The 27874-nt window shown below is 52.2% G+C and overlaps 1 protein-coding gene across 2 annotated transcripts in view; it reads left to right on the top strand.

Moving 5' to 3' along the window:
• The window catches only part of VAC14 (VAC14 component of PIKFYVE complex), a 59223-nt gene that overhangs the window by 29132 nt on the left and 2217 nt on the right, over positions 1–27874 (top strand). For both annotated transcript variants that reach the window (XM_059857229.1, XM_059857230.1), the window contains 5 exons: positions 9071–9203; positions 24137–24311; positions 25035–25153; positions 25915–25994; positions 27551–27701. In XM_059857229.1, coding sequence (XP_059713212.1) covers positions 9071–9203; positions 24137–24311; positions 25035–25153; positions 25915–25994; positions 27551–27701 — 658 coding nt within the window. The remainder of the gene's footprint in view (positions 1–9070; positions 9204–24136; positions 24312–25034; positions 25154–25914; positions 25995–27550; positions 27702–27874) is intronic.

Below are 27874 nucleotides of genomic sequence, written 5' to 3'. Positions count from 1 at the left end.
ACCTGTTTCCTGCTGTCAGCTTTATCTCTGCAATGGAAGGGTGAGGGCTGCAGAGCTGGTGACCTCCCTGAGCTTTCTGCAAGTCTCATCCATCCTCCCACTGTCAGAAGTGAGACAGCCTGGGTGGAGCAGCTCCTGCAGTGCTGGCCAAGCAGCTGAGGAGCTTCAGTTCAGCTCGCACTGATGGTTGTCTGAGGTTTCCTTCCTTCTGGATGATCTAAAAATAGCAGGCTGGATGGCGTGGATCCTAACGACTGCCATGGCCCCTGTTAGCTATCTGGAAGAGCAACTTGGCTTCACTTATTCAAGTGTAACCTTTCAAAAGAGTCTGGCTCTCCCCTCCTGGAGTAAATCTGCTGGAACCAGAGCTCCCATTGCCCCAGGGTGGGACAACTTGCCCCCACACAGGTCCTAGTGGGCTCTGGCTTCCTCACCTATTTTCCTCTTCCCTATAATGCACCAGAAAATTGTTCCTTAAGAATTTATTTGGAGCTGAGCTTTGCAGGGTCATTGGCTTTTAACCAAAGGCAGATGTTTTTTGGGGAGGGGAAAAAGGAGCTGGTTCATTGGCCTTGGACGTTTATCACGGCCCCAGTCCCGTCTGGCTTTGACCACCCAAGGCTGAGACCGGATGGGCTGCTGGGGAGTTCCCCCAGAGAGACTGAGGGTCAGAGCTGGGCCAGGACCTTCCTGGATTATTCCTGGAAAATCAGAGGCTCCTGAAAAATACTCCTTTTGCCAGAGGATTGCGTGAAGGGAGGACTTTTTGGAGCAGGACAGTGGCCAGTGGAAATCCCCATGTCTGAGCATGGTCCCAGGTGATGAGAGCAAGTCAGCCAAAACTCTGCCATTTCCAGGCAAAAACTCATGAGGTGATGGCAACGGGGAGAGAGGGCGCCCCCCTTTCTTCAGTCACTTGTTTTGTACTGGGATATATGGGATGGTTCCCTAGGGTGCTGTGGTTCAGACCGTGCTGTATTGGCAGTTGGATAGTTGCTGTTGCCCCATTAGAGTGGGAGCTGCAGGGTCCCAGCACTTCTCCCCAGGGTTAAATCTCTCCATTCCCTTCATCGACTTCCGACTGAGTTGCCATTGAAGCCAGCAGTGGGAGGAGAGCTGCTGAGCTATCCCAGCCCAAATCCTCTCCTCTCCCAGAGGCCCTTCCAAATGTTCAGTTGGTGGCTTTGCAGGTAAACAAGCAAGGTCACCCTTTGAAATCCTTGAGCTCATGGCAGATTTCCTGCTGTGCTCTCTGTCCTGATGCTCCAGGCTTTGCTAGCCAAGCACTAAGGGCAGGAGTGGGGGTGGAAGGGGCCAGTGCCCCCACGGTCTTCCCTGCGTTTCCTCTCTCTCCCTTTCTTCCCTCGGGATGTGTTTATGCAGTTGTTTCCCTGCCATTGAGTTTGGTTTCCTTCAGATGCTGGTTGATTAGTCAGGAAAGCCGTGTCCCACTTCCGCAGCCCGTTCCCAGCTCCAGTTTTTATTTAGCCACTTTGTTCTCTGGTTACGTAAGGTCAGCTGCCCTCGACGCCTTCTCCAAGCACAGTGAACTGGGGCCAGCCCAGCTCAGCACTGCTGGGGAGACCCAGCATCTCCTCCTGACCTGCTCCGACTGCCCTAGGGGAGGGTGGCTGGTTTTGGCCTCCAAGAGTGTCACCTGGGTACCTTCTGCCCACTCTTCCAGGGATAAGGGCTGCAGGGCTGTGCCCAAGAGCTTCCCCAGTTTTTGAAGTGATTGTGCAAATGCCAGTCTGGTCAGCACAATGGGAATCCAGTGCCTGGTTTGCTTTGGGAGTGTCTTTTCCAACCCTGTAGAAGTTGAGACAAGTAGCAGATGACCTGAGAGTGGTTGTCACCAAGGTCAGCAGGTCGAGGGAGGTGATTCTATGCCTTTACTCCATTCTGGTGAGACTCCATCTGGAAGACTGCATCCAGATCTGGGGTCCTCAGCACAGGAAGGACATGGATCTGTTGTAGCAAGCCCAGAGGAAGTCACAGAAATGATCAGAGCCTGGAGCACCTCTACTAAGGAGACAGACTTGGAGTTGAGGTTGTTCAGCCTGGATAAGGTTCCAGGGAGACCTTTGAGCCTCTTCCAGTGCCTGAAAGAGCTCCATTAAAACTGGACAGGGACTTTGGACAAGGCATGGAGTGACAAGACAAGGGGGAATGGCTTCAAGATGAGAGAGAGTAATTTTAGATTAGGTATTGGAAGAAATTCTTCATTGTGAGTATGGCAAGGCACTGGAAGAGGTTGCACAGAGATGTGAAGTGCCACCCCTGGAAGTGTTCAAGGCCAGGTTGGATGGGGCTCTGAACAGCCTGGTCTAGTGGGAGGTGTCCCTGCCCATGGCAGGGGGGTTGGACTAAATGGCCTTTAAATGTCCCTACCAAACCATACCATGATAGGTGGAAGCCCTCCAGCCTCGTCTACAGCTCTGCTCTGCATGAGAGAAAAAAAGCTCATTCCAAAAGGATGCCAGACCAGCTGCTCCCTTGCACAGGGTAATTCTTGCACACATCTCTTCCTTCCTTTCTGCGCAGCTTTGTAAGGTGAAGCAGTTACAGCCCTTTGTTTCCTCTCCAGCTTGGTCCAGTCTCTCCTGCCTGGCTTCCTGCCGGAGGTGGTGGGGACAGTGCTGTACCCTTTGAGCACCTCACGTTATAGGATGTTAACTGGGAGTCTGCTGCATATGTGGAGTCATTAATGTGCCTGAGGTCACTGGTTTCCACTGGCAGACCATGGATATCCCATAGAGTCAGTGGATTACTCTGGAGGAGACTGCTAGAAGTCCCTGAGAAATTTATTTTGTTGAGTTCAGTCTTGCTCTCTCCGCCCTGGAGAGCATGCAGCATTCCAGAGTGGAGTTATTCTGTGTTAGGGATTTGCTTTTGACATGTCTTGGGGGGGATTTTATTCTCAGTGAGCCAAACCACTCCCTTTTCGTTGTCTGTTGCTTCAATTGTGTCATCATAGGTCTGCAGAGGTGGCAGCGTATGACAAGGTCCCACCCCAGACAGTCCATAAAATGTTAGGGCATCCTCTACAAACATCAGGTGAGAGTCTGTAGTGTGCAGGAGGTCCATGAAAGGTAGAAAAGAGATGGTGGCTTCTTGTCAGATGGCTCAGATTTGCTAAACTGCTATTTCCAGTGTTAGAGAAGGATAAAAGTGCAACCCTTCCTTACTCATCCTCCCCACAAAAGGCAATGAGGCAGATGACATCACACCACTAACCACTTGCTCTTGAAGGAGCCAGTTTCCAACAGTTTTTGTAGAGTCAGAAGTGTGACAGCAGGGAGCAGATGAGCCAAGCAGGCAGGAGAAAAGAGGGCTGTCCTGAGTGCTCCAAACTCAGCAATCTGGTTCCTGATGTTTGGTGTCTGGGGCATCTCTTTTCTTACTGGCATGAAGCTGTTCAGGAGTGTTGACTGTCAAGAACGTTCTTCTGCCTCTTGGGGAAGAGAGGAATTTGAAAGAAAGGATGATCTGGTTGTTTTCCTGTATGCAGTGTAATAGAGGAGCTGGGATGCCGTGGAAAGCCCCAGGAGAGACCGTCCAGATGTAGTGTTAACTCGCCTGGCGTGCCTCCAGGTATCCATCCCTCCTGAGATGGTCACAGCATACAGCCAGCCAAAAAGGCTGGGGGTTCCCAAATAACAGCTGGGATTACTGATTTGTAGTGGTGGACAAAGGAGAAGTTGATGGTGTAGATAAATCACTCGTAGCCAAGCCTCCTTTGGAGTTACTTTGCTAGGCTGCCTCAGTTTCCCAAAGATGTGAGGTGAGGAATTTGGGGGTGAGGTGAGGAATGAGGTGAAAAACAAACTAGCAAAGTGAATATTGGTGTGAAAACAGCCCAGCAAACCCCATTGCTGCTCATACCTTCAGGTTGTGTTCCGTATTCTTCACCTTTCCATGCAGGAGCCTCAACCCACTCTAAGCTCACCATGAAGCTTATCCATTCCTGGTTTGCATCTCTGCTGGGTACTTTGTGTTCCTGAGCAATAGATGAGCTATACCCTTGCTGCATTTTTGCTTATTGATTTACCTTAGCAAAGAAAAATGGGGCAGTAGTGAACTGCTTACCCTTACTAGGAAAACCATCAGGATTATCATTGCCTGCTGCCTTCCTCCAAGGCAGCCATGAGCACAGACTCTGCGTAAGGCAGGGAGAGCAAGGAGCAGCAAAAACCTCATTTGGCATCAAAATATGTACCCCAACTCATCTGGGAACCCCTTTCTGTTGAGATATTGAAGTCTCAGGAATTACAAACCCATGGCTCTTTAGCCAGGTAGGTAGGGTAGAAACATCCATGTGTGTCCAGGGAAAACCAGGCTGAGCACAGCCCCTGGCTGTGCAATGCAGAATTTTGGTGGGTTTATTTCGTCAGCAGCATCCTGTGCTCTGGAAGGGGGAGAGTGGAGGTTTTCCAGAGCCCAGCTGAGCTGCCGACATGTTCACATCTGTTTCCAGCTACGCCCTGCGCCAGCTTTCTGGGAGGAGGAGGGGAGGATTTGCCTTTTTTACGGCTCTATTTTTATCTTGCTCCGTGAGGCTTCACCACTCCGTGTTTTCAAAAGCTAAAATTCAAAACATCCTGGGGAAGGCTGCCGGGGGGAGATGCTGCGCAGATTCCCACGTCGCTGCCCGGGGTTTCGCCGAGCACCATCTGGCAGTGCCGACTCCCACGCCGCTGGCGCTCGGGCCGGTTCAGGGCTCATGGACCAGCTCCGGCTGCCGCCGGGTTTATTCCTGTTGCTCCCAGAAGAGCCAAGGGAGATCATTCTCTGGGCTGAGCTGGAAACATGATGCCTTGGGGAAGGCACTCGGGTGGGAAGGATGCTTGGCCTCGCCAACTCTTAGCTTACCCTCTCTATATCCGAGCTGAAATTGCTTCAATTAGAGATTGCGGTAAATCATTTTAGCTGAACCACCGCAAATACCCTTGTGGATACTCTTTAACCAGCTTACCCAGCTTTAGCTCACTTCAGAAAGGAATCAATTCTGCTCCAATCTTATTTCAGTTTGGTTTCAATGGAGTTAAGCAAGTGCACACCGGTTTTAATTAAGACTAGTTTGAAACCAATTATAGTAAATTAATAGAAGTTATGCTTTATGCCAGGGTGAAGTTCAGAACTTTGTGGCTGAGATAGGAAAATCTGAGTTCGTGTCGGAGTCTGCCATGCTCGCCCGGAGCAATGTGGGGACACTTTGGATACTATAGGTTTTGACACAGCTCAGCCCATCAAGCAGCCAGACAGCCTGAATGTTCCAGGGAGATGTACAATATATATTTATAAGGGCCTTAATATAGATCCCTAATTGCCTGTCTCGGTTGATTTATAGTGTGGCCACGCAGGCGATGGGAACAGCATGAGCTGCTGGTGAGCGCTCAGGGATGCACTGGGGGTTTGCAGACATTCGCTGTGCTCTGCTCGAGCTGGCACTCATGGCTGGGGGAACAGATGTTGGTATTGACTTAGATGATCCAAGAAGCCTGCTTGTGTCCCTGGCTCTGCCCCAGTCTGTGAAGGGAATCTGGGGAAAGGATTTGTTAGCCTGGCATACTGGGCTGCAGGAGGTTGCTGTAGCCGTTGGTAGGACAAGGGATAATGGTGTAAAACTGACAGAATATGTTTAGCTTAGATATTAGAAAGAAATTCTTTATTGTGAGGGTGATGAGTTACTGTCACAGGTTACCAAGAGAAGGTGTGGCTGCCTCATCCCTGTAAGTGTTCAAGGCCAGATTGGATGAAGCTCTGATCAATCTGGTCTAGTGGAAGGTATCCCTGCCCATTGCAGGGGGTTTGGAACTAAATGAGCTTTAAGGTCCCTTCTGTGATTCAGTTATAAGGACCTAGGCTGATGTGGACTCACTGCGGACATATAGCTGCAATTCCCGCATGCCTTTTGTCATGTTTCACTGCTCTGATGTTCCTCTGAGCCCAAAATTCCCATTTGTTCCTATTCTAGTGGGTGTCTGGACTGAGTTTCATCATTGCTCTGAGCATGGATCTTTCTTCTTCCAGCTCCCTCCTCCACGCCAGATTAAAAAAAAAAAAAAAATCAGCAGAACTGTGACGTGCCACCAGCCCCAGCTACGTTAACAGCAGATCTGGCAGGTTACGGATCTGCGAAGTCTTGCTTCAGGGAAAGGGGGAGAGGTGCAAGCTTCAATTAATTATGCCACAGTTTTCTTAACACTTCTTCCTGCTTGTCTCTCGTGCTTCAGAGAAAACACTTGACAAGCTGCTCCTACGGTTCTGTCAGGATGGGAATGCCACTGTGCTGAGCTGTAACCCGCAGGGCAGTGAGCTGAGCTCTGGGCTATGCCAGGAAGGGTTACACCATGACACACAAGGTGCCAGCCACTTTCCTAGACATCCTGTAAACAGAGCAAATGGGAAGTTTGGAGGATTGGGAGGCTTTGGAAAAGAGCTGCTCTGCTTGCTTGGAAGAAGTATTGCCTGTTTAAGCTCCATCTGAGGTTTAGTTGAGCCTTTTACAGGCTGGCAGACTCCGACACCCTGGTTTCTCACTCCCAGCATTAGCCCTAGAGAGCACTGGCAAGGCTGCTCTGGCGTGGTGTGCTACAGTGGAAACCTTTAGGAACATGCTGGCATAGCTGCTGTGCACCAGGTGGGCAAAGGATGGAAAAATGATCCCTCTGGAGTTCAGTCTCAGTGCTCCCAGAGGCAAAAGATAAAAAGGCTCCCCAGAATGGGCAGACTCAAATGCTTTTTTGTAGGTAAAACAGAGCACAGACTTGTTTTCACCATCCCTGTATCCCAGTCCTTCCTTGCTTCAGGCTGGGCAGAAGGGTCCAAGGTTCAGGAACTAGCCTATGGAAGACAGCAGCAGTACTGACGGTCCTGCAGACCAGCTGGGATCTGATCCCCAAGGCAGTTATGATGTTCAGATACTCAGCTATTCCAGCAGGTCGTTCCCAGTCTCCAGCTGAAGATGCAGGAGATGCTGCACTGCTTCAGAGCACATATGTAAAGGTGCTTGTGCCTGGTCTGTCTTGCAGCCATACAGTTCCATACAGCTTTGTCCTCTGCACAGCAGAAGTGCTGGTCCTGTCGGGGAGGAGAAAAATTGCTGCCTCCTCCTGTTTTTCCTTTGGGATGGGTTTTAGGATATGTAATGTTTGGCTGGAAGGCATGCAAGATGACAATGAGCAGAAAGTTGGCTTTGCTTTGTGGAGGAAACAGAGTGCCATTGATGCTGCTCTGGGGCTGAGAGAGACTATTTTTGGGGTCTTGAGAAGAGAGAAACTCCCAAGATGAGACCTTCCCCCAGACAAGCTACAGCACTGGAACATTGTTAGCTGATGGGAATGAAGGTGGGATGTCCTACCTGCTGCTAGCTTGTGTTGCAGCGCAGCCAGGTTTGGGTGTTTCGAAGTTGCTGAGAAAATGGGCAAAAATACCACTGCAGCTTGGAAAGACAGTTTCTGCCTGGTCTTCACCTGCCTTCCCAGGCTCTGCTGGGAGGTTTCAGGCTGAGCTGCAGGCAGGCACAGTGGGAAGGCACATCTGCCCCATGTCACCTCCACACTGTGTCTCTGCTCCCTTTAGAGCAGTGCTGAGCAGCTGCAGTGACGACATGTGGGGCATGGCTGCATTTTCACACCGGGTACTCCCTGCCTTCGAACAAACACACCTTTGTTTTGGAGCACATTGGCTCGGCTGGATCCCTTTTTTTTTTTCCTTTGCCCAGATCATCTTCCCTGCAGCTGAGAGGAAACATGATGCGATGGTGAACACTTGTGCTTGGGGAGCTGCCTGCTTCAAAGCCTGGTTTGGGGTTACAGATATACCAAGGGGTGGGTGAACACACAGCTCCAGCAGGAAGAGGACACCGGGTTCTGGTCAGGGTGACCTTGTATTTCATTTTCCTTTTTTTTGGCTCTGTATGTTCTGTTAGATATTAAATCCAAACCTGGGGAAGCTGCCCTGCATGTATCTCTTGTGTATCATTGGGAGAGACAGGATAGAAAACAGACCAGCAGCTTTTCCATCAGCTTTCCTGGGCTTTGGCAGCTTAATTACATCTTTAATTGGCTGTTCCGTGCTCCGCTGAGTGTCCATAGAAGCAGACAACATCCATAAATCAAACTGCTCAGGTTTCCTTTGGTTATCTGATGGAAACAGTGTGTGGAGAGTAGCTTTGGGGTGCTTGTGTGTGCTGGCTTCCCTCCTTACTACAGTTAGACATGGCCTTTCTGAAGGAGAAATTAAGGAAGAGAGCTCCCCTTTTTGCAAAGTCGCCTTTGAAATGCTCTCTCCAAACATTTGCTTTGAGCGCTGTCTTGCTAAATAAACCATCTCCCCTGGGGCTTCACTGTGGGAAAAGCAATCTTTACCTGCCAGCTCCCTGCTCTTTTGTTTGGAGGGGTTATTTCCCTGAGCTGGCAGCTGCCCCTTTCCCTGCCAAGAGTCTCAGACCAGGACAATCCCTAAACCTGGAGCTCTGCTGTGGTTGGACCAGTACTTTATGGTAGCCCTGGGGCACATTGTATATGACAGTTGTACCAAGCAGCTCCTGCTCAGGGAAAATCACATCACCACGTGTAAACCAGTGTCTGTGCCATGGCCCAGGACTGAATGTGTGTGTCTGCCACTACATGCATACTGAGCTCGGGGCATCTGTGGCTTATAGGGTTGGATTACAGGCTCTTCAACTCACCAGCAATCTGGTGGTTTTGGGATGAGTGTACATGCCATATCTGAGGAGATGGGATTGGCTCAATTTAGAGCCTCAGGCACTCCTCCTTCTAGCAGCTACTGAAGCTGAATAGCTCTGAGATGAACTCCCAAAAATCCCATTTTAACCCCAGGTGCTGCTTCCAGGGCTGTGACCACCATAAGATGCTTTCCCTTGGGCTGGAGAGAGCTAAGACAGGGCTGGCTCTTGAACCAAGCAGATGTGGTTATATGAGGCTTGAAAATCTTTCTATGCCCCTGCCCTTGTCATCTCAGTGCTGTGACCAAGTGTGTCTGCTCTCTCATCAAGGCAGCAGGGCCCTGGCAGCTCTAATTTGCTCTCCCCTTGCCTCCCCAGGTACAAAAGGCCTGGAGTGCTCACCCTCCACCCCCACCATGAACTCCTACTTCTACAAGTTCATGATCAACCTGCTCAAGCGCTTCAGCAGTGAACGGAAACTCCTGGAAACCAGAGGAGCCTTCATCATCAGGTCAGAGCACCCCACCAGCCTCACTGAAACCGCTGAGCACCCCTGGGATGGGTGGGACAGGGATGGCAGGGTCAAGCAGCCCAAGTACTACATTCATTCAGAGCCAAAACCATTTCCTGAAGCTTCCCTCGCTTTCCAGCAAACGGTTTTGGAGCAAATGGGATTTGCCTTTCACATGTCAAGGCACCATATTTCTCTCTCCCATCCCCGGAGGCAAAGTGGCTCCTTATTAAACAATGCTGTCAGAGCCTGTTTCGTTAGGAAGCAACTAGACCAGCCGGGGCAGGAAGACAGGCTTGCACTCGGAGTGCCAAGCTGAGTGAATCCCTCCAGCCAGCTTGGCGAGATGCTCACCCATCCAAAGCCATGTGTTTCAATGCACAGAGTTGGGAGATTTTGCTTCAGCTTTTTAAGGAGCTGTGGCAGAGGTTGGAGAGCCAAATGTTGTGAAGGCTGGAATGCCAAGTGTCGTGGCAGCTGGCAGGCAGTCATCTTTTTTGCAATAAAATCTGGGTCAAGGGATATCCATTCCTCAGCTCACTGGGAAATAACAGGGTTAATGGTCAAGGCGAGGTGGAGGAATCACTGAGGAGGTTGGTGGAATCAGCTGGCAGGACCCTGGGTTTTCCTCCCTTGCTTTCAGGTATGTGGCATCAAAATGAACTGGGGGAGAGCATGAGATAAAAGCCATGCTTCTGTGGGAGAAGAGAGCCACCTCTCCAAAGGCACAAGGGTGTGCCAGGTACTAATGAAGAGGTCCCATCACTGCAGTGGGAAAATACAGCATGCAGAGTTCCCAAAATTTGCTAAACTGAGCTGGGTGTGGAGTTGTATCTGCTTGGGCAGCAGTTTTTGGCCTAAGTCCGGATTCATCCCAGAGACAATATCCCACTCACAGAGTCCACTCTCCTCTTACCAGTCAGCACAGCCCCTAGGATAAGCCACCTTGGCAAGGAAGTGGCCTCATGCTGTGTTAGGGAAGCAGGGTCACCAGAGTGACAGTGAGCCTGGGCATGGTCCCATTTAAAAGCTCTCCTGTACCCTGGCCACCTCCAGCTTTTTCCCTCCAGCCCTGGCAGGAGGAGCCTTGGCTGGCAGGCCTAGTTTTCCCAGGAGCCAGCCAGAGGTGCAGTGGGACTGGCTCACAGCAGCTCAGCAAGCCGAGGCTTTTTACAGTGATTCATGGCCCAAAAAATCTGGTAAAGAAAAAAAAAAAAAAAAGTATTGAAAAATAGATGGCTCTGTGCTTTGTCAAGTCACGTCGTTGCTCATATGGGGCAGATGCAGGACTGGAGCCAAAGTGGTGGTTCTGGGAGGGTGAGCCATGCCCTCAGGTACTGGTGATTAACTCTGAAACCTACTGATGGTGGGTAAAAGACTGGTGTAAACTATCATCTCTGCTGCTTCCAGACAGAGCATGATGAAAATAGAGGAGAAAAACTTTTACAGGGCTCTCTGGCAAAGATTGATCTCTTGCTGGAGAGACTCAGTGAATGTGGGAGCCTCATGGAGCTATTTTTAGCCACTTTTCAAATTGAAGCCGTATGCGCGTTCCCACGTTACATCCCTCCCCTGTCCACAAGCCAGCTCAGCTGTTTTGCACAGCAGGGTGAGAAGCCAGCCTCATGTTTGACTTAAGAGATGCTGGTGATGTTTCGTCCTGAGCTGAAGAGTGCAAGGGGGATGCTTGAGAGACTGGGACAGCATCTGCTGAAGTGTGGTCCAGGACCACTGCTGCCTCTTTCCCAGGCTGGCCTGGGAACACTGAAATGGGGAAGGAAAATAGACCTGTTACATTTAGGCAATGATTTCCAGCTGAAGGATTAGTGTTCACAGGAAAGGGAAATGGAAGACAGGGGTTTTATTCAAGCAGAGCACAGCAGTTTTCCCTGTCACGTTGCTGGTGGGCAAATTCAAAGGTCCATGAGGTCACGTAGGGGATCTGCAATTAAAGGCAGTTTATTTCTAATCCAACTCAAGTTTGTTCATGCTTGGTTTCTGACTCTGAAAGGACTTTAGTCACTCTCCTGATTTGTCCTCACAGTCCCAGAGATAAAGGTTATAGTACATTGCATGCTTGAGGATGGGAGTGGGGTTTGACCAGTGATCTCTGCAGGAGGTGGGACCATCTCTTGCTCTGTGGTCCCCAAGACATGTAGAACTGCTCCAGAGCCTGCCTGGTGCTGGGAGATGGGTGAGAGAAGTACCTGCAGCCCTCACTGGCAGAATTCACCCTTGAAGCCTGGCTCAGGCAGAGATAGGGGCTGTGATGGGTGGTCTCACCACCAGTAACCCCAGTCCCAAGATAGGTATCTCAAGATGCTTTGCCAGAGAAGAAAGGGTGGAGCTAAGTGGAAACACAAACTTCCTTCAAAATAACAGGGAAACAGCTCCAAAAACTTCTATCATTCATATGAAAGTATCCTGGTAATTTTTTCTCCTTTGCCTGTGACCACAAGGCTGGGGATAACCCAACACTGGCATGTGGTCCCTCTGCCAGCACTGTTTGTGCATCAAGAGATGGATGGGTCTGTTGCCTTCCTGAGTGGGATCCAATGCCCATCAAACCATGGTGTGATGCCTCATCTGTGCCAAGGGCTTTAGGATTAGGATCCCCTCAACCCAAGCAGACCTCACAGAGAGAAAGCCTATGGCTGTGGTGGAACTCACGTGCCCAACTGAGCCCCAGCAGGAGAAGTTGGGCTTGATGATCCTTGTGGGTCCCTTTCAACTCCCTGTCATCTATGATCTGTGAGAAGGGAAGAGCAACATCCAGGAGAAGGCTCATCAAAGCTGTCTAGATGCCTCATGAATGTCTGGGCAAAGGATTTGCTGAGGGGATTCCAGTGGTACGAGTCCCAGAGAGTCTCATGCTGTCCCACCCCTCTCCCCTGGAGGAAAACCTGCTCCCATGATCTCTTTCAAATATTTTTTTTATTTGGCATCAGTTTTGTGCATTGCAGCTGAGAGGGTTCCTTTGGGGGTCCCTTCTCTCTTACTGTCACTTGTGACCTTTTTTAGGCTGGAAGCCAGTATAATTAATCTGCCTTCAAAACTAAGAATTCCAAGTGCTGCCTTCTCCTCTCAAGCCAGGCATGCTTGCACTCAAACGTTGCTCCTAAAATGTTGTCAGAGGCAGGAGCATCAGTTACCTCCCACCTTGATAAGCACATCTGAGGCCTTCCACCCTTCTCACTAATTGCCCTGGCTGGCACGTGGCTGTCCTGGATTCACCAGAGCCCTTAAGCAAGAAGCAAATATTCCCATTCAGCTGCTGACCTCTTGGAGCAGCAGAAAAATGTGGAGGAGCTTCCAAAGCATCACATGGCTCCTTGGAGCAGCACGGCTGTCCTCCAGGCAGGAGCCCTGCGGAGGGAAAGCTGCTTGGCTGGTCAGGAGGCAGGCAGCAGAGCGGCACCGAACTTTTCAGCTCACACTGAGATTTACAGGCTGGATTTAATTCCTGTTGGTTGGTACCAGTGCAGTGGGATGAGGGGATTAAGGGAGAGGTTAAGCCCTACTGCATGGACATCAGTGTTGCTGCTCGGAGCGCGGTGTGAGGATAGGGCTGGCTGTCCTTGCAAGGAGCTGTCTTCTCCCCTCAGCCAGCCCCCAGGGCTGGTTGTGCAGTTCCTGTGCTGTCCCCAAGGTCAGTCTGAGCTCCAGGAGCTGGTTCAACTGGCTAAGTCAAGCCTAGCACCAAAGCAGCTGGCTTTTTGCTCCTCTCTGAAGTGGAACAGCTCAGACATTCATGGCTGATGTACCTTGCCACAGCAAATGAACCCTCTGGGGTATGGGATGTGCTTGAGTGGCTGGAGACATCCCTATGCATGTCGTGTGTGGATGCTTTGAAGCACAGGGCTTAATTTTGAAGCCCAGCAAGGCCATTTATTGCAGAGCAGTGGCACCCTGGGGCAGAGAGGACGCCTGAGTCAGCACTTTGCTCCCCAGGCACAGCCTGCACGCAGGGGTTGTCTCAGCTTGTTTTATAGAGCTGTTAAACAAACCTCCCCACTGCCTGGCACTTTCTCACAGGGTGTTTTCTGAGGTTAAGCTGTTTGGAAGAGGCCCTGGCACGACTTTTCAACCACCTGGCACATGATGCACCTGGTGAGACTTGCCCATTTGACTGGAGATGGTCCTTGGCCTTTGGGGGTATGCTTGAACCCTGTGGGGACTGGCCAGAAGGGCTGGCTGGCTCTGCATCCACTCTGGATGACAGACATAGGCTGGAGCATATAAGGTTGTTCAGCCAATTTATGGCATTAGCTGCAGAGCTGGAAAATCCCAAGTCTCGTGATGGGGCCACAGATTTATTCTTCCAGCAGACGGGAAAAGTTCACCTGGCTGGAAATTCTGACTGTTCTTGAGATCTCAAAGCCCTGTTGGTTTGAGGCCAGTGGAGAGCTGGATAACAAGGGCAGAGCTGAGGACAAAGACTGGCTGTTCACACTGGGTGCATGAAGAGCTGTACATGATGCCTTTGGGGCTGGGTTGGCCAGTCCCTCTTTTTGGGCATGACAGGGCTTTTCTGCCTCTGAGAAGATGAGGCTGACTGTACAACACCAGTTTCTCCAAAAACAGTAGTGAAAAAGACAAAAAGTGAGTTTGAACCTGCTAACCAGGATGAAGAATCAGAGAGGAGGGGAGCAGAGGGCTGGAGGAGCATGGAGCACAGACATCCATCCGTTGTTCTTGGCAGGCCTGCAGTGAGGTGCGTGTTAAATTACTTTTGACTGGCCTGCCTGGCATTCCCAGGGCCGTGCTCTCTGTCTGGGAGAGTGGGAAGGGAAGGGCTGCCTGCCAGCATCCCAGTGAGTAGGGCTGTCAGAAGGGAGTGGGATGGGGATTTAGCTGCAAGGATAGCAGGGGATGCGCTGGGGGTCCTGTACAGAGCCAGTGGGTGTTTGTTTTGGTAATAAGGGGGTGCCACAGCCACAGGATGCCTCTATACTGCAGTGAGCCAGGCCCATCCTGCCCACCGCCTCATCCCTAACCTTGTTCTTTCCTCCTGCTGTGCTGTCCTCACTTCCCAGCCCCTCACTGTAGGAGGCTCAGGAGCTGGGGCTAACCAAAACCCTTCTCTTCTCCAAGGCCTGGATGCTCTTGAGCTCCTCTGGACACACATTTTCCTTGACCAAACACCCCAGTACCCCCTGATGATCTGGAGGCACCCAGTGCTGGGATGCAGGACCCACTCCTGCTCTTTCCTTCGGATGTGCTGATGCCGCTGTGCCCCCTCCAGCTCCCATTGCCAAAACTATGCCCTGAAAATCCCTCTACAAGTGAATCAGGGCTGGAGGGGGGACACGTGTCACCTCTTCCTCTCTCCCACCCTCAGTGCCACTGCAATGCAGAACAAAACCTGCGTTTGTTTTTGTGGGAACCATTTGGCTTGTACTCAGCAAAGTGCAAAAAAAAAAGAAGGGGAAAAAAAATGGAGCCTCTTTGATAAACTGTGATATGAACTCGGGTAAAATCCAAACAGCTGTGAGTGCTACAAGGGAAGCTTCTGTGTCGGGAGGCAGCGAGCCTGCGAAAATCCACTGCTCTGCCTGCCAGGATGCTCGCTGGCCGCCTGCCCTCCGGCTTTAATGAACTGTGCACTCGCCATCCCCCTCCTCATGCCTCACTGAGAGGAGGAACAGGAGAAAGCTTTCTAGTTTGTGGGGGTTTTTGTCCATTTGCAAAGCAGAAAGAGGGACTCCCTCTCACCCGAGGCCCCGGCCAGGCACGGGGTGATGGAGCAGGGTGGTGAACATGCCCAGTTCTGCAGAGGTCAGTGGGCTTCTCCTCGCTCATCTCTAGTCCATTCCTCTGTGCCTCCTTTTAATTCTCCCTGCTGTCCAAAACCTCCTCTCCCCAATTTGCCATGTAAAACCCCATGCCTGGAGATCCAGAATAATGATACAGCAATGTGGTGGCATATAAGCTCTGCTTTCCTGCATTTTCCCTCTGCTCCAGGCTTGGACTCTCAGTGCTCTCTGGGGTCTCCTCAGGCTCCTATGGGATTTGGAAGGAAACCAGCAACCTCACTGGACCTCCAAAAGCCCCCAGCTCTCAAATTGCCTCTTTTACATTGCACAGTGAGCTCCACAAGCCCACAGGAGCATGTATTTATTGGGGTTTTAATTCACTGAGGCTCTGGGACATCATTCTGGACTCTCTGATACCCTCCCAGCCCCACGAAGCAGGAGCCAGAGGGGGGGAAACCCAGTTTCCACCAGAGTAGAGGTTGGCTCTGGAGTCATAATGCCCCAGCAGTCAGCAACAGCATGACCTTCACAAGGGAGGAGCCTGCTTGCCCTGTCAAAGGATTATCCCTGCTAGGAGAGCAGGAGCTGTGTCAGCCCTGGCCAGCTCCCTCCTGGGGCTGTACCCCCAGGGAAGGACAGGAGATGCCTCCACAGAGCTGCAGGGGCTAGATGAGCTGGGGTGCATCAGGTCCTGGAAATGAGTTTGCTAACCCAGTGAAGCTGCTCCAGGAGCAGTCGTACTTGGAGTTGCTTGGAAGGGTTTGATGGGTTTTCCTGTAGAAAAATGGGAACCACATGTGAGCAGCAGTGCTGGTGTGGGCTGGGACTAATTTGGGTCAATGAGAGGGTGGAGGGGAGGAAGGGGAAATGTGCGTAGGAGAGGAAAACCCTCACAAAATAGCCAAGTTCCTTCAAAGGGCAGGTCCCCAGGTAGGGATATCTGCTTTCTCCCAGCACTTTCCCTAGGATCACTGCAGGAATGCTGTGGAAAAGCAGACTGTGGAAGGAGGGAGCTGGGATAAGGCAAAATGGGGAGAAGAGCCAACAGCTTCCCTGCTTGCTGACTGTCGTGTTCTGCAGAGCAGGGATTCAGCACAAGCAGCTTCCAAAGTGTCTTCCAAATTTTCTTTGCCTGGCTGATGGGGTGATGACCCTCATCATGGGGAAGCAGCTTAACCTGTCTGCTCCTGTTGGTTGGGCTCAGGTCTTCTGATGGTGCTTCCTTTTCTGGCTCTGCAGCTGTGACAACTCAGTTTATTCATCTTTGTGGAGGGAAGAGCCAGGACAGAAAATCAGGCTGAGTAACAGTGTTTTTCCCCCACCTGTCTTCCTGGGGATCTTACTCAGTTATCCCCCAGGTGCAGGGTACACTCAGTTAAAAACTGAGAAGAGCTCACCTCAGCCAGTGGGTCCAGCTGGGCACTCTGCTCCCAGGATGGGATGTCCTCAGGTAAGGTATCTCTGGATGGGACATCTTTAACTCCCCACTGAAAGCATAGAGCTGTGCAAAGGCCACCTTCTTTGGAGTTCCTGCCATTCAGTGCTTCTTCCCTTCATGCATGAGCTGCTCCTGGTGTTCAGCTGCACCTGGAGCTGGTCCCCTCAAAGCACTGGGTGCTCTCTTAGGGTCCTGGCAGGGTAGGGAGCATCCATCTCCTCTCCTCTTATACATCTGTGGGCCTTGGAGGGTTTGAGGGAGCAAGGCTCCTCAGGCTGCATCCCTTCTTGGGATCCTTCCAGGGATCCTGGCTCAGAAGGCAGGGCAGGCATTATGATCCAATGCAATGCTGAGAGGCAGCAGGCATGGAGGCAAGCCTGGCACTAAAGCTGAAATAGCATCTGGGGTATCTAAACCATGGCATAAATGGGCTATTTTTTCAGCTGACACTTGAGTAGGAAGTGCAGCAGGGCTTACTGAGATATGGGCACCTCTTTCCCTGAGCTCCAGGATGTGCTTGAGTTGTTGGCAGAAGAGAAAAGACAGCTTCACCTCCCACCCCAGGGTACGCTAAGCCATCGGTGTCCCTAAGCCATGGGACACTGCCACCTCTTCCCAGTCCCTCTTTTCCTTCCTTCTGGAAAGCTTCACCCTCAAACACAGAGTGTATTCCTGCCATAGTCTATTCCTCTGCTTTCTGAGGTCTAGAGATAGCCAGCAGGACCATTTTCCCTCAAATTTTCCTTCCCTACATGGCCATCCAAAGGCTCATCCATCTCTAGGACAGCAGCCCGCTCCTTGGCCATGCTTTTAGAAGCAGAAGCACTTTCATTTCTTCACTTTAAAGCAAAGTGATGGGAAGGGTGAGCACAGCTCCCATGTGTGTACAAACTGTGCATGCCCTGACCAGGATCAGTCTCTCCCAGCTCCTGTTGCCACAGCTTTGCACCCGCTCCTTTAACCTATTTTATTTGCAGTGATGAGAAATTATAGGGGGAGAAATAAGGCGCTTGTCAGTTTTCTTGAAAATTAGGCCACAGCTGTCAGCCTGAAAGGGAAGCGGACGTCTCGAAGGAAGGATCTGCTGCTGCTGCTCTACAGCTCTCCCCCACTCCCAAGCCAGCCCCTACCCTTCCTCCCCTTCCCAACAGAGCTTGACTGAAAACATCAGTGCCCGGTGTAAGTGCCCCTCTGGGAACAGGTTCTGGAGAGCTCACTTGAACATGAATTGTTCCTCTCAGCTGTGGTGGTGGTTGGAGCCAGGCATGTGCTCCAATGCTGCTGCTGGTGCCTCCTGCCGGGGGCTTGAAGCCCCAAGAGCCCAGGGCAAGACTTGCATTTGCCATCCATTTTGCCATTGAGCCACTGACAAGTTTAAAAGCTGGAAAATAAATGCTTTGGGCAGGTAATTTTTTGCCTTCCTGGAGGGTTTGGAAGGGGAGGTTTGCTTGTTCTTCAGGTGAGCCTTTTGTAGATGCTCAGATGTTCCTACAGGATTTTGTAAGCTTTGCAGATTGACAGTGACTCATCAGTGCAGGTTCTCAAGGCCAGGTTGGATGGGGCTTGGAGCAATCTGGTCTAGTGAAAGGCATCCCTGCCTATGGCAGGGGGGTTGAAATGAGATAGTTTTTAAGGTCCCTTCCAAGCCAAACCATTTCAGAATTCTATGGGCAGGATAGCTTTATCCATAAGTCACTATAAAGTTTCCTCAAGGAAAGTCCTGGTACACACCAGCTTGAGCAGCTGGAGACTGGTACTGGTTGTCTGTCTAGTGAGCTTCACCTTGGAGGAGCTGTCACATTCATCCATGTTATGCTAAAAGTTGGGCCATACTTTAGGCTGAGTGGACTATCAGGTTTCCAAATTTAGTTGTCTTTTAGCTTCTGGTCCAGTCCAAAGGATATTACTCTTCCTTCTCCTTGCTACAGCCCTGTTTGCCTCTCCTGTTTGGTACAGAGCTGCAGGTAAAAATGTCCAAAGGTGTTGGATATCTGCTTGGAGAACTCAAGGTGATCTTGTTGAAGGTCAGTGTTCTCCAGCCATGTCCAAGGTGGGAATAAGGCTGGGTTCATCACAAGAGGGCACATCAAGGTGGATGTGCCCAGCTTCAGGCTGGACTATCAGCTTTAGTGTGCAGCAGGGCAGCCATCCTGCCAGCCAGGACAGGTGACCTCTCAGTGGCCTGATGTCCAGGGGGAGCATCAGGAGGAACAGAAGCCACGGGCTGAGGCTCTGCAGCATCAAGATGCTGTTTCACCAGTTGAAGCTGGCCTGCAACACTACCGTACATTTGTGCTGTGTTCCTCTCAGGCATCCGTCTTGGTTGCTGTGGGGATCCCCAGGGATCCCTGGGGAGCGCCTTTCGCTGAGGCAGCCCCGGCCAGCGCTGAGCTGGCACCGCAGCTCCTCCGGCAGTTGTCACTGACGGCTGCTGCCAAGCAGACGCTCCGTGGGAGGCTTTTCTTGTTTGCACTGAAACACTCTGCACCTTTCCCTTTTCAAGCGAAGGCATCGCAGGGCTTGTCTCCTCCGGCTTTCTGAGATCCACACATCCCCTCCCAGAATCCACACATCTCCCTCCCAGATCCACACATCCCCTCCCAGAATCCACACATCCCCTCCCAGATCCACACATCTCCTCCCAGGATACGCACACCTCTGGTCTGCAGCTTTCGCTGAGTTTCCCTGGGGAACTTGATAACCATTCCAAGAAACCAAAGCTGATGAGGGTCCTTCTACTTCCCAGACCTGCCTCCTGGACAGAAGGAGCTCCCCTGCTCCTAAAACTCACAAACCTTTCAAAATCCCTTACATAAAATGCTATAAATTTTGTAAAGCAGGAGCTGGTAGGGTTGCTATGGTTTCCCTTGCCCAGAGGAGCAGCTCTGGAGCCTGGACTCAGGAAAGGGGGGGATTAAAATGGAGGACTGGGATTTTCTTTGCTGATGTGGAGGGAAAGGATGGGACAATGACATCCTCCTGCGTTCCCCACTTGCTCTCTTCTCCCCTTCACATCCTAATTTTATCTATGCTTTCTCTGCAAATTCCTAAAGGATCCCAGCTGCTGGGCCAGGCTGGGGATGTTGCTTTTGCTGGCAAGAGAATTTCAGGGGGATGGGGAGGGGCAGTGGGTATCACAGAGGCTGTGGATTTCCTGGTTAGGTGGGTTAAGCCAAAGCATCTGTGTTGGGGAGCCTGGGGTGTGGAGGAAGGGTGGGGGATAGCCTTTGGGAGGGGAGAGGAAGGGAGCAGAGGAAGAGGAGGGTTTGGAGGAAGTATGGAGGGGCTCTGCCCTCCTCACAGCTGTGGAAGTTTTTTTGAGACCTATGAGCAGAAAAGTGGAGCAGAACCCCTCTAAGCATCACTCCCAAGCCTCAGCCATCTCCTTCCATAGCTCAGGCTCTGTCCCAGTTGCTGGAAGTGGGACAAGACATGATCCTCTCCCTGCTGGGGCCCCGTGTCTATTAGCCCAGAGCTAATAAAGCAAATCACTGGTGCTTAATGAAGAAGCACCTGCTTAATTGAACACAGCGGGATGGTGCTCAGCATGGCCAGGCAACGGGATGGGACCAGTGTTTCCCCCCAGGCACCCCACAGATCCCAGAGGAGGAGACGCTTCTGCAGTGAGACTGGATCTCATCTTACATTTTTTAGATTTTAGGGAAAAACAAACGTTCACACTCTTCAAGCAAGCATTGGTCTGACCTGAGCCTCTGCCACCCTGTTCCTGCCTGGTGGCTTGGGGCAGGGGACGGGGCTGAAGTGGTTAAAGGGACGAGCGGGCAGGATGGGAACTCTGACAGCTCCCTGAAATGATGATGTTTAGATTAGCCGGTTTCCAGGCATTGAGTTGTCAAAGCAAGAGGGCTGGGAGAGACGCCGGGGCTTGTCCTTAATTGGAGATGTGGCTCTAAAGCCACCCCATCTTGCCAACATCCTCTGGGCTCCAGCACGCTGCCCTGCAGCAGCTCCCTGCCCCTGCATGATCCCTGTTCCGCTTGTTCCCATTCCTCATCCCACCCCACCAACCATTTGTGTGATGAGAATTCATTGTGATTGACATTGCTGTGCTGGCAATTTGGTGGCTTCTACATCAGAGACACAGGGGGACCCTAGGGTGGCATGGGCACACAAAGCTTGTGGTGACCTCTGTTCCTCTTCCCTTGGCCAGCCTCATGTTGTCAAGGAGCCCTTTAGGCAAGGGGATGGGCAGGGCCCTGTGACTGCAGCAGGGACTGGAGGTGACCTGCTGGGTCCCTTGGGAGCCCCACAGTGGCTCGAGGTGTCCCTGAGGCATTGTCACACTGCAGGTTGATGCTGCCTCCCATCTGCCTGCAGCCACATTCCTTGGCTCCATAGGAAAGGCTTGAATAACCCTTTTAATCTGAGGAGTTAAATTTTAATGGCCTGGATACCACATTTCATTATCACCATGTGCCTGGCTGTGTAACATAACCATGATGTTCTGTGGCTCCTGCCTCTCTGGGGACACTTCTTGCCCTCTTCTTCCATGCCAGGAGATCCTTGGGGACTCTCTGGGTCCCCATGGGCAAGGGGATGCACATCACCCATAGTGATGCAGGGAAATCTCCAGGGAGAGACATCTTGCTGGGATGATTCTTCAGGGGGATTAGCCAGGTCCTTTTGTCATCACATCATTTATGTAAGGGGAGATATACATATATAAGGGGTGTGTGTATGTATATATACACATATTTATGGGATGTATATATCCAGGATATATTTATGGTGTGTACATATAAGGGGTATGGCTCCCACTTTCCCTCCCCTCCCTTCCACAGCCACTGCACCAGCATCTCAATTGAAGCCACCTGTCCTCTGTTTAGCCCCTTTCCCTGCCTCCTCCCCAGCCAGCCTGGCATTCCCCTCATGCCATCAAAGCCTCCCAGGGAATGGGCTCCTGGGGACCCTCCCACCCCACCAACAGCCGCCTGGTGCTGGCAGTTGGGCTCAGCTGCTGGCTGCTGTCATGGAGGCCAGCAGCTGCAGGTTACCAGCCAGTTGTCCCCTCCTTTGGGGATTGCTTTTGGGATATGCCAACCAAGGAGCTTCATGGAGAGGAATGTGAGGTCTCTGCCACTGCCATAGGAGGATGCTATGCACTGGTAAACTCATTCTGCTGGTGGATCCCAGAGAACCTGGGGACATCTGGAAAGGCTGGTGCCTAAGTGGGACAGCATCCCCATGAGGTGACATGGCTCTGAAGCAGAGGGACAGTCTCTACACAGCTACTTCTCTAACATCCTGACAGTTTCCAGTTCCCCAGTGCCCCTGAAAGGAGGGGGGAGAATCCCAACCCTGCCCCACTAATCAAAACCAGGCCTGAAATTAGAAAGCAGCTCGCATTCAGCCTCCTGCTCACTGTGAGCACAGCGTTCACCAGCCAAATGGCAGAGCTCCTGTTTATGGAAACCAAGAGCCTTCCTTTTCCATGGAGGACCAGTGGAGGGGGAACCTGAAAGGCATCCTTTTTGTCATGGGGGAGCTTTGGAGGTTACTGAATTGCTCTCAGCGCTCCCTGGCACTGTTTTTCTTGTTTAAGCTCTTGCTATAGTCTTCTTGCCTGGAAGGTGTAAAACACCGGCTCCCCACTAGCCGTGAGCATTGCAGCCAGTCCCAGCTGTACTGGTGCACCAACCACTTCACTGTTGAGACTAAAACTGTCCCAGTGTTTGTCCCTGGAGAACCCATCCCTTCTTGGGGCACATTAAACCATCCCACTTCATGGTTCAAGTGCCCAGCACGGCTGCTGGAGAAAGCTTGGCAAGGCTAGGGCATCCAGTTATCCCCCCCCTTGCTGGAGAACAGTAGCATGGAGCCATCTTACTGGTGAGCTGGGCTTGGTTCTGCTTTGCTGCAGCTGGCAGTGACTGGATCCTGCCTGCAACGCTGAGCTATTGATTTGCTTTTGGCTCCATCAGGCTGGACTAAAACCCTCTGCCTTCCCCTTTCCTCCCTCCATGCCTCACTTTCCCACCACTCTCCCTCCTCCAGCCAGCCTGTGTCCAAGCGGCAAGAAATCAGGGAAGCGTTTTCATGCCCATGAATGCAGCCGGTTACGTAAGAATAATTGGGATAAATGAGCTTATTTATCACAGCCCGTTCCATTTTAGTGGGGTCCGGGGCGATCGCCGGGCTGGGTTACATAAAATCCCGCACAGAGCATCTCATTGTCCGGCGGCAGCCACGCGGGATGCGGGAGCTGCCCATGGAGAGTAGCCAGCACTGGGTGAGGAGGGAAGGGATTATTTGGCAGGATGAAGAGGTGGGAAGAAGATGGGGGGTTTCTTCCTCTGCATGTTTAGGAAGGAAGATCTGTTTCTTCATTCTCCTCCTGCGTCCCTAAACCACCAGGCTTTAGGGTATGGTCTTTGGAGTCTAAGTGTAGCCAAATAGTCTTCCTCTGGTCTGTCTTCACAGGAGCAGGGGCTGGAAACTCACATCCTTCCTCCTCCTTACCCCAGGAGGTGAAAACATGACTTCCAGGCAGGGGACATTCAGGTGTACCTCCTACCTCCAAGCCAAACCAGGTAGTTAGTGAACACCTCCCACCCAGCAGCCCAAGGAGTTGATCCTTGTTTTGCCTCTTAATCCTCTTAGAGATGCCTCCAGGGGGAAATCTGAATCCAACTAAAATTATCTGATGGGGAACTGTGTTTGGTAGGAGCTGGGGGAAAGCAGAGTTGCTCTGGGGGATGCCTTGCTGCCGTGGTTCCCTGTCAGCCCATGGGGAAATGTGGTCAGCCAGGGAGCATCCCAGTTTCAGGAGAAGCTGGGGAACTAGGTGGGCTTCCCTGTATCACTCCAGTCCCCACACTGGGGATCTGAGCTGGCACTGGGCAGCATTTCAGGTGTCCTCAGACAAACTGCCCAGGAAGGCAAGAGCCTGGAGAAAAACAGGAAATCCCCAAATCCAAACAAATGTGGGAGAAAAAAAATCTGATGGTTTTATTTTTTTGTTTCTGGGCTAAAAAAATGTTGAAAATCTTGGGAATGCCTCAAGGTTTGTTAAGCAGGACATTCCTGCTGTGACCCCGCCAGGCAGATCAGCGTGGGCCTCAGTGGTGGTTGCACTGTTTGGGGGAAAGCACTGCTGGCAGGATATCCAGTGGAACAGAGACATCTTCCAGCTTCAGCAGCTTGATCTCTGGAGCCACTCAGCACCGGATCTCGTGACAGCTGGAGCACGGAGGAGTTCAAAGAGCAGCCTCTGGCTCCAGGACTGCTGGGTTGCATAATACCAGGAGGAATTGCTTTGCCCCACTGGCTGCACTCGCTGGGATGTTCCCCATTGTCAGTGGGATACTGGTCTGACTAGACCATCACATGCCATCTGCAGTGGTGCTGCTGCACACTCACTACACTGGTCAGGCTGGAAAGTGACACTGAAACCTCCTGAGGGAGGTCATGGGAAGGCTTGAGGTAGCATGAGCCGTAGTAGTGGGTGCCAGCAAGGTCCCAAAGCAATATGACCAGGGGCATGTCTTAGCCCAGCTATGGATTTTTGTTCTTGTCCTGGTGTGAATAACTGCATTCTCCAAATGCAGAGCCTGGTTTGCCCCACAGCATCTCCCTTTTGGTGCCACAACACTCACCCACCCTCTGGTGCACCCAGATCTCCTCCCTGGTCCTCTCTGGAGAAGTGGGCTCACATCAGAGTCTTGATTGTGCTCATTAACCATCCTTTCCCCCTGGTTTCTCTCCTCTGTGACACACAGGCAGCTTTGTCTACTTCTGAATGCGGAGAACATCTTCCACTCCATGGCAGACATACTGCTTAGGGAGGAGGATCTCAAATTTGCCTCTACCATGGTCCACACCCTCAATACCATCCTGCTGACGTCCTCTGAGCTCTTCCAGCTGAGAAACCAACTGAAGGACCTGAAGACCCCGGTATGAGCAGCAGGAGCAGGCTTAGCAGCTGGAGGGACATAATGGGGGTGGTGGGGACCTGGCAGCCACCTGGGAGTGTGTCTTGCTGCTCAGTCCCTGCCTGGTGGGTCCCAGGGTTGGAGCTTGGGCAACCTATTTATTCATCCACCCTTCAGGAGCTGAAGATGGGCTTGGAGGATCTGCCCAACTCTTGCTTTTCTCCCTGGAATGGGAATGGGCTTACTGAGCCCTCAAGCAGCTGCTTCCTCCCTCATCTGCCCCCACCATGGGCTGTGGGACAGGCGACAGCAGGAGGAGAGTCCTGCAGTCCCTCAACTGTCCCTCCTAGAAGCATGCCCACAGGATTTGCTGAGCAGCTGCCGCCAGCACCAGTGACATCCAAGGAAGGAGAGAAGGAGGATTTATCCTCCTCCTTCTGCTGAAAACCAGTGATGCAGGGGTGTCCCCTTGGGTTTGACATCATCTTCCGCCAGCCCCTCATCCTGTGGTAGACTCAGCAGCCGTGAGTGCCACCTCATCATGCTGTCACCCCAAAGCCCACCTGGTCTCCATCTCCTGAGGCTGAGGCTCATGCCAGTACCAGGTGGACTTGGTGGGTCCAGAAATGTCCCTTTGTGTTTTGGTGGCACTTGCCAGCCTGGCATGTTGGTGTTGAGTTCCTGGGGCCATGCCATGTCTGTGCTCCCAGTGTGACCAAATCCCGATGGTTCTCTCTTTCCCCAGGAAAGCCGTAACCTCTTCTGCTGCCTGTACCGGTCCTGGTGTCACAACCCTGTGACCACCGTGTCCCTCTGCTTCCTTACCCAGAACTATAAGCATGCCTACGACCTCATCCAGAAATTGTATCCTTTGGGCATTTTCTGCCAGGGTGGGGCCTGAGCTGGCCTTTAGTCCCTCTGTGGCAACCAAGGTCACCCTGCAGGCCAGCCCAGCCTCCTGCCTGCAGCCTATCATTACCGGGGCAGGGCAGCCTGTGCTGGGTGTGTGCCAGCTCCCTTCCCCTGGTGTCATCCCTTTTTTTGTGGTGAAAAGAGAGGAAGGCGTGCACTGACTGAGCCTTGACCTTCCCCTGCTCAGGAGGGGAGGCTCCTCAACAACCTCTTCCTCCCAGGAAGATGAAGACTTTGGCTTCCTGGCCTGGTGAAGAGCAGGCAGTGCCCAGCACAGCAGAATCCCCGGTGAGCTCACCATCTGTCTGCAGCAGAATGATTATTTTCATGTGCCAGCAAACCCCAAGCCTCTCTGAGTGGTTTTCCAAACGAAGAAGCTCAATAACACGCTCAAGTTCCCTTCCCAGTGCACACTGGCATTCCTTCTGGGAGACACACCATCCCCGTGGGCCAGGAGGGTAAAAGCAAGCATCTTCCCCTATACCGGCCTGCTCGTCTGTGTCCCTCCATCATCCCTTGGCCACCCTACAGACTTTTCAGCCCTGCCTGTGTGCAAGTCCTGCCTGTTCCCTGCCCACTCACATCCCACAGGAGCTGTGGATGCAGGGAGGGTTTGGCAAAGCCATGGTCCACACCAGGCATCACCCTCATGAGCCATCTGCTGCTGCCTGGCCACCTTTTCCCAAGGTAACATCCTTAACAGCCTCATCCAGCGGGGATCTGGAGGTCACCGTGGATTTCCTCACTGAGGTGGATAAGCTGGTGCAGCTCATCGAGTGCCCCATATTCACATGTAAGGAGGAGACCCCGGGTGGGGAAGGGGCAGCGCACGGTGCTCCCCCTCCCCATGCCTCCATCGCAGGCGGCAGCCGCCGCACGAGTAAATAGAGCAGAAGTTATGAGACTTCTTGCCGGGAGGTTTGCCCAGCACTGGAGCTGCCCACGGGAAAAGGGCACGCTGGCAGCACGGGGGGGCAGCATTGCCCCCCAGATATAGGTTAAGGGAGCGAGCAGCACTGGCATCCAACAAAAGGGATGGGGGAAGGGATGGAGGGGGGCCTCAATCATACTGAGCATCTCCAGGGGTGCACGAGGAGGGTGTCAGATGGGGGAACCCTCTGTGCACGGGATGGCATTGTGGGTGCTGCTGGGGCCCTTAGCAAGAAAAAAGGGATTTTTTTTATAGAAATGAAGAGTTAAGCTCTAAAAAACTAGCTGATGTTTTCTCCAGCATCCAGCAATGTGGGTCCCCCACTGGGTAATGCAGCAGTGTCTGTCCAGAGGCTCAGGGGTGTGACACTGGGAGCCAGAATGGTTGCAGGAGATGTGGCAGGGTGACCTGTGGCTGTGGGAGGATTTCTCATTATGTCAATTTTCTGCCCCTGGGCTCCTCATTGAAGGTATAGCAGGGCACTGAGGTTGTTGGGAAATATTCTGGAAAGGACTTTGTAGGGCACCTATCTAGGTCCAAGGTGATATTGGGGAATATTTAAGGGAAGAGGTTTAGAGTAGCTGACAGTAGAGACTCTCATTCATGCTCCCTCCTGTAGACCCTATCCCATATTCCCAGGATGACTGTCCCAATGAGTGAGGCACCCATGTGTCTCTGGTGGTTTTGCATGCCCCAAAATTATTCATTGAGTGTTCCTCAGCCCACTCACCTTAGTCTGCACATCTCAGGGTAGGGGATAGACATGTCCCCCATAAAGTGGCATCCCTCGTGATAGATCCCTTCACTGGGAGACACCAGCGGTACAAGTGACTACCAGGAGGTGAGATACTGAGACACAGACTTTCCCCCATCTCCTGGGCTGCCCCTTCAGCTGTATTTAGGGCTCCAGAAGACTCTTCTGCCATGAGCACAGCGAGGGATGGAGCCAGAGGGTGGTTTTGCCTCTTCTGAGCAGAACTGAGGCCCAGCACATGTAACCCTCAGAACCAAGCAGAGGGGATTCCTTCTGCTCCAGAGAGTCCCCAGGAGGGGGTCACCCAGCCCTCTGGATGTGATGCTCCAGGGTGGGTATTTCTGCTAAGTCTGGAGAAGCTGAGAGCAATCCTGTGTTGCATGTGTGTTCTCACGCAGCATGGAGAGCCTCAGGGGTGAGTGGTATCAGGAGTGGCAGACTGGGAAGCCAGTTGCCCCCAGGGGGCTGTGTCAAGGAGAGGGATTTTGGGGCACCATGGGACACCAAGATGGATGGGTTAATGAAAGGGGAGAGGAGTGTCATCAGGTGCCCCTTGGGTTGGCTGGCAGAGGCCTTGGCTGTCAGAGGGGGTGGGAGGAACCTGCTATTGCAGGAAATGAAATGCCTTTTCCCTGCCTTCCCATCCTCTTCTGTCCTCTTCTAGATCTCCGTCTGCAGCTGCTGGATGTGAAGAACAACCCCTACCTGATCAAGGCTCTCTATGGCCTGCTGATGCTGCTGCCCCAGAGCAGCGCCTTCCAGCTCCTCTCCCATCGCCTCCAGTGCGTGCCCAACCCAGAGCTCATGCAGACCACGTAAGTGCTGGGGGGATGGACCAGCATCAGCATCGGGGCTGGATCAGCTGTTCCCCACAGCTGAGCATCCCTGCCATTCCAGGCTCAGCCCCCATCCCCGGCTCAGCCCCATGCTCTGGCTTTCACCCCCCAGCTCTGTTGCGGCCGTGGCTGCTCCTTGTCCCCATGGCTGG

Source organism: Haemorhous mexicanus, chromosome 12, assembly GCF_027477595.1.
Source record: "Haemorhous mexicanus isolate bHaeMex1 chromosome 12, bHaeMex1.pri, whole genome shotgun sequence".
Classification (NCBI taxonomy): Eukaryota; Metazoa; Chordata; class Aves; order Passeriformes; family Fringillidae; genus Haemorhous; species Haemorhous mexicanus.
The sequence above is the reverse complement of the archived record's forward strand: the minus strand, read 5'-3'. Positions and strand labels throughout refer to the sequence as shown.